General features: G+C 45.0%; 1 protein-coding gene across 3 annotated transcripts in view; it reads left to right on the top strand.

Moving 5' to 3' along the window:
* Positions 1-12,743, top strand: part of CLYBL (citramalyl-CoA lyase) — a 159,518-nt gene extending 146,775 nt beyond the window's left edge. For all 3 annotated transcript variants that reach the window (XM_083821526.1, XM_083821528.1, XM_083821527.1), the window contains 2 exons: positions 12,124-12,223; positions 12,348-12,743. In XM_083821526.1, the coding sequence (XP_083677652.1) occupies positions 12,124-12,219 (96 nt within the window). In that variant the 3' untranslated portion in view covers positions 12,220-12,223; positions 12,348-12,743. The remainder of the gene's footprint in view (positions 1-12,123; positions 12,224-12,347) is intronic.
* Positions 12,744-12,955: the final 212 nt, after the last annotated feature.

Genomic DNA, 12,955 nt, shown 5'->3' with positions numbered 1-12,955 from the left:
CGTCATTTGAACAAGTCCCAGTATCACATAGTATCGAAGCCACAGATGCTTAAAATTTCAGCATTCTGTATTATTTTGATTTGTTTTGAAGCTGTCATTTTATTAACATAACACTGGTTTCTTGATTAGATCACCCATTTATTTATTTATTATTTTTTAATAAGCATTTTTTAAATAGGCTGTAAGCTTCTACAATCAGGCACAAGTAAAGATTTGTGGGGGTTAGTGGCTTGGGGCATTTTTTTAACCAGACAGGTTGAATGGTTTGTGTATTTTTACATGTAGTCATCAGGAAAGAACGACTGGCGGGCTACTCTGTGAACTTCTGGATATTGCATCGCTTCAGTATTGCTGCTCTGTATAACAAAATTGGAAAAATAGTTTTCCTTGCAGTGTTCCCTGCAAACTTCTTAGCTGGGTTTGCATTTTGGTATTATAAATGTGTCAGTAAGAAGAGCTTGGGCAGCCTGATTACTTAATATTTTTCCAAAGCAAACACATCTCACTGAGGGAGCCTCTGGCTCTGCGTCCTAGAGACATGCTAAAATGTAAGTAATAACTCTTCCCATGCCACCTCCTGACAAATACTCCACGCAGTGGTTTTAGTAATCCTCATGTCCTAATGAAACACCTCGTCTGTTTTCCTTTTCCTTTTATTTTATTAAAATGTTCATGTCACTGAGACTGAAAATGTAGCTGCGGTTAATATGGTTGAGGCTTGCGTGCTTTTGCCATGTTATTAATCAAAGTTGAAAGCCTGGAAAAAATAAATATGAGGGGTTTGTGTGGCAGTTTGCATGGTAGATATGTTACTGGTCTTCAGTCTCTGGGATCACAGTTTGCTGTTAATTGCTTTAAAAGTTTGTTGCCCTTGGTCGACAGTATTTTATATTAAAGTACAGTAGTAATAAGCTTTTATAATCTGTTCCAGTTTGAAAGAGACAATTACCATAATAATCTTTCTTTGAGAGAAGGCTGAATAAGGCTCCTTCATCCTGGAAGCTGAAATGCTTTGGCAGAGCAGCCCCCAAATGTGAGTACTGAAGTTAGTAAAAAATTTACTCTCGGATGAGCATGACAGAATTGGAGATGCTGTGACAGTGTCCAAACAGAAGGAAATTAGAGACTTTGCTGGCCAAAATTACTTGGGCTTACATTACAGAGATAGTCCTATTTGGGGGGTTGTTTTGGTTTGGCTTCTAGGCTGTTTTGTTTGTATTTTTTTAATATATTTTGTAACCTGAAAAATAGCATATGTAGGAAGTGAATGGTACTGATGTATTTTGGACAAATAAAAGACACAAGTTGAGAAAGTACATTCTGTATTTTATAAAATTACTTATCAAATGATCTCTTTTGTGTAGAACTTTGAGATCTAAAAATGAAAAGTGCTGAAAAGTATTATTTCTGTATCATTTCAGTATTTTTCTGGCAGAATTGTGTTATTAGGGGTGTGATTTCCAAGATTAAAAAGTTTATCCTAAAGAAAGCAGGGGTAGCTGTTGGGAAAATGAAAGTATGAGATAAACATCAGAGTATGGTCAAAAATGCAGAAGAAAGGTAATAAATGTTGTTTTGGTAGACTTCTGTTCTAAATTTCTGAAGTATTTGTGCTGCATTAAATGAGAAGTGAGTTTATAAATCCAGATTAACTGAGTCTGAGGGGGCAGAGTTAGTAGGAGAAACTACTAGCTTTATTTCAAGAAAAAGGTCTTGCTTCTATCAGTGAAGGTGCTGCTCTTTACTGTGTGTGTGACCCCCGTGTTTACAGTACCAATACACCAGATACATGACTATACCTTCTTTATCTGTTTGCATATGACAAGTAAGTGGACTTTGGAAGTGCATTCTTGAGCCATTTGACTTGTAAATACATCAGGCACAGTATCATTATTGTAACCAGATCTTCCTGAATCATCCGTTTTTAAAATAAGATTCAGACAGAAGGAAGAATTGAAGTGTCAAGTATAAGGTTGCTTACACATTTACACCGTGTACTAATTTATAAATGTTTTCAAAGCACCTGCACATCAGACCAGAGAATAGGGAGCTAAATGCTGCCACCAAAGTTGCCTGTCAGGTAAGGATTATTTAGAGTTAAGGTTGGTAATTCACAAACCCAAGCCGTATTATGGGTTGAATATTTTAGATCCCCACAAGTAAAACGGGAGAAATATCTGTATGCGCCGTATGCGAATGCACAGACTTCTTCTAAGAAAGCCTTTGGCATACGTTTCTTGTATTATGTTCTGTGCCATTGTATATCGTGTGCTCAGCGGCTGAGGAATAATATATATGAACGCTAGCGATTTGACAGGCTGCAGAGCTTCTTTTACAGACCTTTCCGGGATTATGAAAAATCTTAGGAATGCATTTATTTACACAGCATCCACCCAACAAAGGAATGGAAATTTCCAGCAGTGGCTCCCTTATAATGCTCTTTGTCTGGGACAAGCTACCCCAAGCCACTGTATCTTGGAGACGATGCGCCCTCGCGCTTGGGCCGCATCCAGCTCCCACCGGGGCCTGGGGAGGTCTCTGCCTCCCCGCAGCATCCCCCTCGTGCAGGGCCACTCGCCCTGTGCCAGCAGGGCAGTCTGGGACCCCAGAGGCCCACGGGGACCAGTGGCACGTTGTGGTGTGTCACCTCAATACACAGCTCACTGTGTCCGGGGTCTCTGCACGGATCCAGGCCCGCTCCCCTCGGCCAGGGGAGGCTGGAGGTGGAGAGGCCGGGATCCCGGCTGGGGGAATGCTGGTGACACTGGGATGGATGCTCCTGACTGCCGGGTTTGCTGTTGGCTGCATAAAGTGGGCAGCACGAGGGGGTTCAGTGATTTGTGTGACATTGCCACCTTTCCTAAGTGCAGAGAGAAATCAATAAATAAATAGCGATAGAGCCCATATTAATGCTTAAAGTTTCTCTGAACGATGTTGTTATTTGAAAGAGATGTTAGAAGTGTGCTTTGTGTCACAGCTGAAGGCTTCTCTCTCAGAAGGACCCATCTGGGGGCAAGTTTTGAGCCCTTCCCGCAGAGCAGAAGGGGTCGTATTAGCTAATTGCTTGCGCTCTACCAGTTCCTACGCTGGCGCAATCAGTCCTGAGGGAGTTGTGCCAGGTGGGGTGAGCGGGAGACAGATTTTAACTGTGCGGGGCCGCAAAAGCTCCTAAGCAGGGCAGAAACTCATGCAAAACACTTTCTTGCCTTCAGTGGATCTTAAATCTGCTTCCCTCCACCCGTCAGAGACCTGTGCCCAGCGCGCAGGGGCAGAGGGGCCGGGATGCTCTCGGCCACGTCGCTTCCCTGCCGGCCTGCCGCAGGAGGACGGTGGCTGCACACCTCCATCCCTGTCCATCCAGGGGCAGCTCCCGTCCTCCAGGACGTGACCCTCCTGAGGGTCACAGTGCCAAAAGCTTGTCACGGTGCCAAAAGCTGCTAACGCTAAGCAGAGCACGGAGGCCACGACGAGCCCTTCCCGGCCATGCTTATGAGGTAAAGCAAGCGCCCGCAGGCCGCCCCTCTCAGTTTCCAAAGCAGGGCCTGACACGGGGTGTCATGTTCAGACCAGATGGCACTTTCTGAGGCTTACTGAGGGAATTCAGAGGCCTGAACAGCCAAAATGTTGTTTCGGTTAATTTCAGCAGCAGCAGCCTCGCTGCCTCGCCACTCCTCTCTGTGCTGCCTGCCGCTCTCACGGGGCTGGAGCAGCCTTCTGCAATAGCTCAGGCAATTGAAACAGAGAATCGCAGTGAGGGATGGCTGCTCAACCCTATTCAGAAAATGAACCTGAAATTAGAAAAAATACAGAATACAAAAATAATGGTGATTCCGTTCCCGTTGACAGAATGAGCTTCGCTGTTATTACTTTTCTTGTCTGCATTGTATTTTATGGCCACCTTCCCCTTTAGTATCGAATGCTTTTTGTGTGTCCTGTAGGCACCTACCTTCAGATTATATTTTCTAGGCTGTATTTAACAAATTGCTTCAATGACAGTAAGACTCAAGTTAATTTTAAATGACTTAATTAAGAGCATCTGAGGATACTGAAGTCTTAATATTAGTTACTTTTCATTTTTCTGTGTAATAACCATGATGCTCACTGGCTGGATATGATGTGTGTCCAGCAAGCTGTTTTTGTGCTATAAAATAAAGATTTCCTTGGCAGCAGCATCTCCATCAGTGTGCTCTCTAGGCTTCTTCCATTCCGGATCCATTTCAGAGACGGAGGATGGAAACTAAGCACTAATATTCCTAGGACTGTCTTCTGTTTCTTTAATTTTATTCCTTCCTACTCTACAGGAGCACACAGGAAGGCAACAAGCACAGCAAGAAGGAACCTAGAGAAAACGTAATCCCTGTGTCAGCCATTCGTTCAGGGATCTTAAATAGGCTGTTAGCTCAGTGCAAAGTGGAGACCTTGGTGGCTTGAAGTAGTTTCTGTGGCTGGACAGAGCAGGATCCTCTGGCCCATCCTGGCCTAAATGGCCGTCCCCAGCAGTGCAGGCAGTTTGGGGCAAGCCATAAAATGGAAAAACAGCTTGCCTGGCTCTCACAAGGGGAAACAGAGAGAGCAAGGCAGACCCTTGTCTCTGGGCTGGGAACGATAATGTCAGGCAGAGGAGATTACACGATTCAAGACTGAAGTAAAGGACCTTGTAGGTCCCTGTTCTTCATCTCTCCTGCCCCACTGTGGACTGGAGGGATCACAAAGTCCTTTCTACCTGTTGAGCTCTAGAGAGGACTTTTCTGTCAGAGTTCTTGTACTGCTACTAGGGGTTTATTTGAGGTAAAAATTAATCTCTATTTCACCTTGCCGTTGCTCTTTTTTTCTTGACCTTTTGTGTCCTTTCATCTTCCCCAAGAGGCAGAATCCTATCTCACACAAACAGGCTGCCGCCTGTGTCTGGCATTACAAAGCGACACATCCTCTGAACCAGATAACTGCTTCCACTCTGGTGGAAGTTTGCACAGGTAAGAAGAAACAAAAGGTGGTGGTATTTAAAGTTTTCTTCACATCAGCAAGAAGGCTGCAGAAGCTTGCTGTTGTACATACATACGTTGCAGAACTCCCTCCCCATCCGCCCCTTGCTTCAGTAGGTCACAGAGACTCCCTGGGCATCTCCTCTTGCCAAAAAGAAATTTTTGACAAACCTTTTCAGGGATCATTAATTTTTCCCAAAGATTTTGTTTCTAAGTGCCTTTCCTCACAAAATGTTACAGCAGAAAAGGGGTGAACGTCTAAGAGATTAAAGGAGAGGGTACGGAAATTCGCAACCAGAACAGCTCTGCTTGTATAGCTTGCTGTGTGTGGAGTCTTCCATTTGTCCTGTGTGACTGCACTAGTTATTTTGTCATTTCCTACCTACTGCAAAAATGCTAGGAGAAGGCCAAGAGATGCGTGATGATCTGATTTGGAGGCAGGACAGCAGAGAGCAGAGAGCAGAGAGGAGTGGGAGAAGAGGAGTGGGAGACGTTATTTTGTTATAGCCTAAAAACATGCTCAGTTGACCCAGATATCATTGAACATCTCCTAGCAGCTCACTAACCTTTGGAAGTTCATCCAAAAAAAAAAAAAGTGGAATTATGACCGAGCTCTCTCTAATGGCTCTTTGGCTACAACTTGCGGAAGAAAAAAAATTAATTAAACCTGCATTCAGCACCATCACAGCTGTTAGCTTATTTCCTACTCTTGACTTCCCCAAAAATATGTTTTCAACCTTCTGTTTCAAGGGAAAGTCATTCCTTTGTGGTTAGGATAATCACTCCTCCCCCAGGCACAGACCCAGCTCCATTTGCTGCGAGCTGTTCTCCCTTTTCTTTTGTCCATATACCTGTAAGCAAACCCAAGCCTTCTTCTTAAGCCCCAAAGCAGAGATTTCCACATTTCCTCTGCAGGGGGGCGCTTAAAGAATGTGTGTTTTCATTTAATCCCTGGGGGAATTATCTTCCTGAATGCCGTGCTTTTTAGGAGGACCCTTTGCCATCCACCTGCTTCCTTCCCTCCTCAGAAGAGCAAATCTGCCATTCTTCCAGAACAGAACGCTCTCATTTCCTTAGGACAGTTTAACGTTGTGCAGGATTAAAGATAATGGCCTCAGAGCTGGGTAGATTTTAGTGGGCTTATTCCACCTATTTTTGTGGTCTCCAAAAAGACATAACTAGATTTTGGGGATTTATAAGTGGAAGATCCACTGAATTACAATGAAAAGAGCAAATCTTTGTCAGATAACTGTGGTTCAGAGATGTTTCTTCCATCTGTTGGACTTCAGGATGCTTGTTTGAATGAGCGCTCCATCTCCCCTTGCCAGAGGCACACAAGGTTTGGCCACCTGGCATTGCCCTTTCTGCTCTTTTCCATTTAGCCTGGCATCTGCCTGAGAGTGCTCCCACAGGTCACAGGGGTGGGAAGGGGACTTCCATAATTATTTATTTGGACAATGGCTGTGTTCACACACAGTCTCTGGCCGATGTTACCAGAGGTCCCTGGTCCCCCTGCACCCACCTCTGCTAGGCCCTAGGTGCACATCATCTCAGGAAGCAGCCAGGTAGGGTGAGGACTTCCCCTCGCTCAAGGGTCTGCTCGTCTTCTGAGCAAGTCACCTAACTAGACGCAGAGATTTGCTGGCAATTCCACAGGCATTCAAAATCCCATCTTAGACCTACATTTAATTCAAAATTCAGCAGCGTATGCTTACTTATCAGTATTACAATTTCATGGAATGTGACCTTGGCTTTCTCCTTTTTATTGCACTGGCCAGAGTACCAGAGGTCCCTCCATGCCAAAGCATTACCTTCTCACCAGCATCCCCTATCACCTCCAAGCCAAACCTAAATCTCCTGTCAAAGTTCCCAGAGTAAAAAGCTTTTGAAAAAGTTGGCTGTCTCCACATGGGACTGCCCAGAGCAGTCCATACCTTTACACACACAACAACCAAGCATAGTACCATTGGCTGGGTTCTTTCACGTGATGCAGGATGATTGTTTTGTTTTCTGCTATAGGCAAACCACAAAATTAATGTAGTTTTTACAAGTATCTTTAAGAAAGGCCTGACCACTGTCAGACAGGAGTTAAAGTTGCTGGCTACATGTACAATGAGGTCTGGTAGAACAGGGCATCAAATCAAAGGTTTATTAGCAAAGGTCTAGGTAATTAGTAGCAACAGCAGTGGTTCGCAAAACAGAGCACAGAGTCCTCACAACCAGTGCTCGTGTTTGGAGTCACATCTGTCACCGAACAGCAGGCCAGTGGACTTCCTGGATCTTTTAGGGCTTCATTGGTACTTTGAAATTTCTGTACTTGCTACCCCTTAGGAAAGCTGATCCCGACATTCAGCACTGATGCAAGTTATTAATATTTTCCAGTGGTCTAAGAACTGAGGGTCTGCAGTAGCCCTCACAGAGAGCTCATCACAGCCATCCAGATGGACGTGCATAGAGGCACAGAAAGAACAAATGCTGAGGAAAACACCACGAGCATTCCCAGGTGTGGGAGTACCTCTAATTCTTCCATCTTGTCAGCCAAGGGGGACTTGCTTGTCTGATCGCTGTCCCACATGTCCCAGAACAATTATTATTTCACTTTAATTAACTCATTGTCTTTCATCCAAGCCACTGCTCAGAGACAAGTGTGCCAAATAGCTGTGCGGTCCCTGAAGTGCTGTGTACCCTGATAGTTTTAGCCAGCTTGTTTCTCTAGTTTACCCAGTGGTACCCAAGGAAGCAAAAGGTGGAGGGAGTAAAACAACATGAGCCACGTAACATTGCATATTAGATGAAAAGGTTTCAGGAGAGGTGAAGAAGTATGAGACTTTACTTTCCCTGGCCTGAAAAAACATGAAAGGATCTCTCACTGGAGATCCTGTCCACACAAAGTTAGCACAATTCTTCCATGCATGATAAATGCTAGCAAGAGAGTTGGCTCTATAGTTTCTTCCCCTTTCCTGGTCCCCCCAGGACATGTTGATCCCTAGCAGATACAGAAATCTCTAACTCTGAGTTCTGGCCATTTATTTCCTAGGAAGAGAAAATGCTTCTTGCCATAAAATTCATGTTACTTTTACAAGATGGTAGTATGGATTTATCAAGCTCTTAACTACCCCAAAAAGTTTCCAAGGGCCGAAGTCCCTGGATGCCGTTACACACACACATACACGCACAAAGAAAAGGTCTTTGTGTTCCAGGAACCACTGCGTTGATGTGTTCATCCTTGGGCCATGGCATTTAACAGATCAATGCTGAAACTCCTTCTGCTATGTGATGCTCATTTCCAATAGGTGAAGGAAATCTCTAGAAATGATGTATAGATGTGAGACATTCAAGAGCTGTGTCCATGATTCATGGCAATGCATGGCCAGAGTTGTCTTCTAAGTTGCCAGTGAAGAGCCCCCCCAGTTATACACTGAGCTTTGTTAGACCTGAAGGGGTTTTGGTAGTGGCTACAATAACTCAATAGGAGGTTCGTCAGGTACGAGCACAAGCTCTGCCAAACCCATGTGTTGCCAGGTTTGGTTCCAAATCTCTTCAGCCTCTCCACAGTCACCTGGAAACTTACCTCGTTATTTAGTTCCTTATGCATAACTTAACCCCTTTTCATAAGCCTGCACCGTCAGCTTTTCATAAACCCATGCCTGGGAACAAGACTGTTGTCTGTCAACCCTGCGTTACCACCTCCTTCACCTGTGGGCTGGATCGTTGTGGCTCTGGGGGCTGACCATGCCCACTTTTTTTCCGAGACTATCATGGCCTGTGCGTTGCGGAAATAGCTGCTACATTTTTGTGAGTGTTACTACTGAAATAACAGAGAGCTGGACGCTATGGCGAACGTATTACATTCAGATACAGTGCAGTCCCCATGGGATGCAGCAAGTGATATGGCACCGGCCACATCAAGAGATGGCAATGGAGGAGTGAGGCCTTGGAGGCCTCTGAGGCCCCAGCAGGCCGCTCGGATGAGCAAGTAGGGAGAAGAGGAGCTAATGGGCTTTCCTGCACCGTGTTTCTGGGTACCGTCCCAGGGCTGTCCAGAGGGTTATACCTGTGAGCCCCTCCTCGCCTGGGAAGGACTCCCAGGACTGCCTGCTTTTGCCTTCCTTGCTATTTCCCAACCACCTTCCCTGATGGAGGCGCACAGCGATGGTGCTGAGGCCATGCAAACGGCAGTGCGGAGCCCAGCCCTGCACCGTGCACCTGCATTTCACACCGCCAGCTTCTCGCCCCGTGCAACAAACAGTTTAACCGCTGGAAGTCCGAGTGCCGGCTGGAAATGTGATGCCATTGAGAAAATTAGCCCAAAAGAAAATTTAGATCTATGACTAAATCGATCCCCAGATTGGCACTATCAAAGTAAATGGTGTTTATAGAAAGTCTCGTTTTCTTTATATTAGTGTGGGTGAAAATCAAAAGAATGTTAAGGGCAAATTTCATCTACCAGAGCTGGAAAAGAGAGCATGGGGACAAAGCTGTAATTACTGGTATTTCCTATCTGTTGAAACCTGTGGGTGGAAAGAGAGGCAGTGAATAGGGTATATTCAATGGCATTAAAATTGGTTTCTTTTTCTGGACTTCAGCTCAACACTGTAAATTAGCAGGGAGAAATTAAGCCTCGGAGTGAACAGGCAGAGAAGCCAACTTCTTTGTGCTACTCGTTGCTGTTAGAAAATAAACATTTTTTTTTCCTTTGAGAATTCAGATTGGTAACAACCGAAACTGCAGTTGCATACTGACAAGAGAACACACCACGCATCTGAAGCGGTTTGGTGTTCACGTGTCCACACACTGCTACCCCGTTTTCCTTTCTAAACATGTTACTGTAATGAGCAGGGGACAGACATGTTGTTTCATTAATTTCTGCTTTCGAAAAAAGGCGCTCTGACCCAGATTCATCCTGCTCAACCTGGGCACCTGCAAAGGTGCCTAGCCTCAGGGCATCCCGTACTCAGGCAGGGGGATGGGCAGGACCTCCAGCCCGTGGCTCAGTCCTCCAGCCATCAGAAGTGCCACTGCTAGGTGCCCACCTCTTTTCGCAGACTGCTTGCAACACTACTTCGGACAGCCGTGCTCCTAACTCAGCCATTTCACAAGGCTAGGAAGGATACTTCCAGACCTTAACATATCTCCTCTTGTCACTGTCGCCGCGTCGGAATTTTGCTTTTAGACAGCTATTGTGAGACTGAATGCTCATAGAAAAATAGGCACAATTAAAGTACATTTTTCTTGCAGTGAAAAAATGTATTTTGCACCAACCAGCAGTTTTAGACCATGGCATAGACCTGAGTTATTCTGGAGAATAATGTCATAACATGTTTATTTAGATCCTAATTTGTTTTCACAACAGTTGATAAATGGAACAATTTGAGGCTGCATTTTTTGTGAGTGTTTAAAAATGTAAATGAAAATGGCCGAGGTGTTGCCTTTGTTGAAAAGGCATGATGTGGATTATTTTCATTATCATTATTACTGTAACTATTACTAGTACTAATATTAATAGCAATATTGTTGTTATTAATGTAGGTTTGAATGGTTGCTCTGTAAACAAAAAATTCAGTCTGAAACATCGACGACCGAGTGTCTGTCAGTCTTGTTATTCTGTAACCCGCCCCCCCCAAAATGCTGCAAGCTATAGTATGAAATCCTATGTAGAATAAAATGAGAGTTTTAACTATTAGGTTGTTAATGGGTTTAATACAGCTTGCCTTTACATGCAATGATATCAATTTGTATGAGATTACTGTTTAAGATGGATTTTTGTTTTAGTTGTTCTGCAATGTGATTTAGTATTTAATTAATACTGCTTCAGTCAAACTAAATATGCCACTGGAGCAACGCATTTCATAAACGTTTCAGTAAATGGGCAATATTTTCACTTGGTTTATTAGATTCCTCTATTTAATTATTATCAATTCTTCCAAGAAAAATAGACAACAATAAGCTGCTCGCTCCGCTCTGCGTTGCTCTTCCTGGGCATGCACATGCACACCCGCCGCTGTCTTTCTTCCCTCTCCTCGCCTCACCTCGCTCGCTGTCAAATCTAGGACCGGCCGGGGGTCCCATGTCGGTGGCAGCAGCGTACCAAGAGCTGCACACCCCGTGCACATCACAGGGATGCAACGCTGGAGACAGGCCCTCAGTCCTAAATTCTTCAGTATCATAACTTTGGGTTTGTTTTTCCAAGAATGTGTCAAAGTACTACGAGCATTACAAATAAGATTTTTTTTTTCCCCCACTGAACTTCGGTATATCCTGATGCACAGTGTTATACGGTCAAGGTCCTGTCTCTTCAGGACAAGCATAGATTAAAACATCCAAGGTAACGACTCGGGTTTGGCCCTACTTAATGCATGTTCTTCTGTTTAACTGCAATTTATAGTTAATTATGTTAAACTTGTCAGCACGGTAGCAACACAAAGTCCCTAGAAATTCGAAGTGAAGCTCAGATCTGCTCTGGCTCTCCGACCACAGCTGCTGAGGTGTACAGGCTAGTTCAGGGTCAGTTCTGGGAAATTCCCTACATGCAGCATGCAGGTGGGCCTTCCATTGTTTCCAGAGAAGATTTGGGCAATATTATGGCACTAATTGTGATATTACTGCAATTGTTTGTTGTTTTTTTTCCAGATTTCATCCCAGCCCCTTGCTCTGAGCACAGGCAGGGGAGACCTAACGGGGAGGCGCAGCAGCACCACCTCCGCACACCCCGAATGCAGAAATCCCCCCCGCCTCTCCCCAGAGCCCTATGTCTGTTTTACTGAGGAAGATGATGGTTCTCCCCCTTTGCTACGTGGCTGTGCCCTCCATCCACATGGCATTTTGTGCCCCCCTCTTGGCACCCGGCACGCAGCCCAGCTCACGGGGCGATGCTGGAGCCTGGAGAGGCTGCGGGGGCTGAAGCACCCCCTGCCTCTACTTCTCTCTCTCCCCCCCTTTTTTGCCTCATCTTTAGAGCACCAGCTCCCACCTCATTTCTTTTTAAATGCGTTTGCCTCGCCATGTTTAGTTTCTCTCCTAAAACTTGTTCCAGCTGCCTGGGGGATCTCAACATCTGGCTTAGCGGATGTGTTTTTAAAGAAAAAGACAAGCTATGATTTCCAAAGGTCCCTCCAGGAAGTTTATATTCTCTCTTTTCCAGGGAGCGTTTACTTTCCACGGGAGCATGATAGACATGCCATTACTGAAGCAGGCACGGAACATTGTTACGCTTGCCACAGCCATCAAGAAAAAATGATCTGGTAAATGAAGCTCTCACCATGGGGCCACAGTAGCTGTTTTAAAAGATGACTATAATACTTGGGGGGAAGAAAAAAAAAAGTTAAATACATCACGCTTAAGCAGAAATTCATTTACATTTTGCAGATCTGTCATAATTTGCTTGCCAGAATTGCTAATTATGAAAAGTATTCCCGACTCGAAGCACCGCTCGCTCCTGTACTCATAGCCTGCGATGAAGTTACATCACGGACCGAGCGACATCACGATAATTACTGCAGATTTGGGATTATGACTTCATGAAAGGATAACAGCACACCATAAGCGGCGAGCTCCGTTAAAATAACACGTGGAAACCGGGTCAGTCGCCTCTTCAGCCCTCGCTTCTTCCCGTCCCTGTGCAGGAGTCCTGTCAGAAAGGGCAAAGCCCTGAATAATTATGCACCAGCTGAAATAATTGCGATGAAAATCATTACCCTGTACGGGCTTCTCGTCGCCCCCCTTCTGTATATGTGCAACAGCCATTAAAAATATTGCCCCAACAATGAGAGACTCTTGACTTTCCTCTGGTTTTCGAGTGGTCGCTATTGAGACCGCTGCCTCCTGGAAGCACAGAGCCCGGGCAGGGCTGGCCGGCAATAAACTTGTAGTTTTCGGAGGCACAATGCAGCAGAACTTGTGCATATGGTCTCGAGTCAGATTTACATCACATTAGGGATACGGCTACAGGTCATGTGGGCCGTGTGGTTAACGGG

The sequence above is a fragment of the Anser anser genome, assembly GCF_964211835.1.
Source record: "Anser anser genome assembly, chromosome: 1".
Lineage (NCBI taxonomy): Eukaryota > Metazoa > Chordata > Aves > Anseriformes > Anatidae > Anser > Anser anser.
The sequence above is the reverse complement of the archived record's forward strand: the minus strand, read 5'-3'. Positions and strand labels throughout refer to the sequence as shown.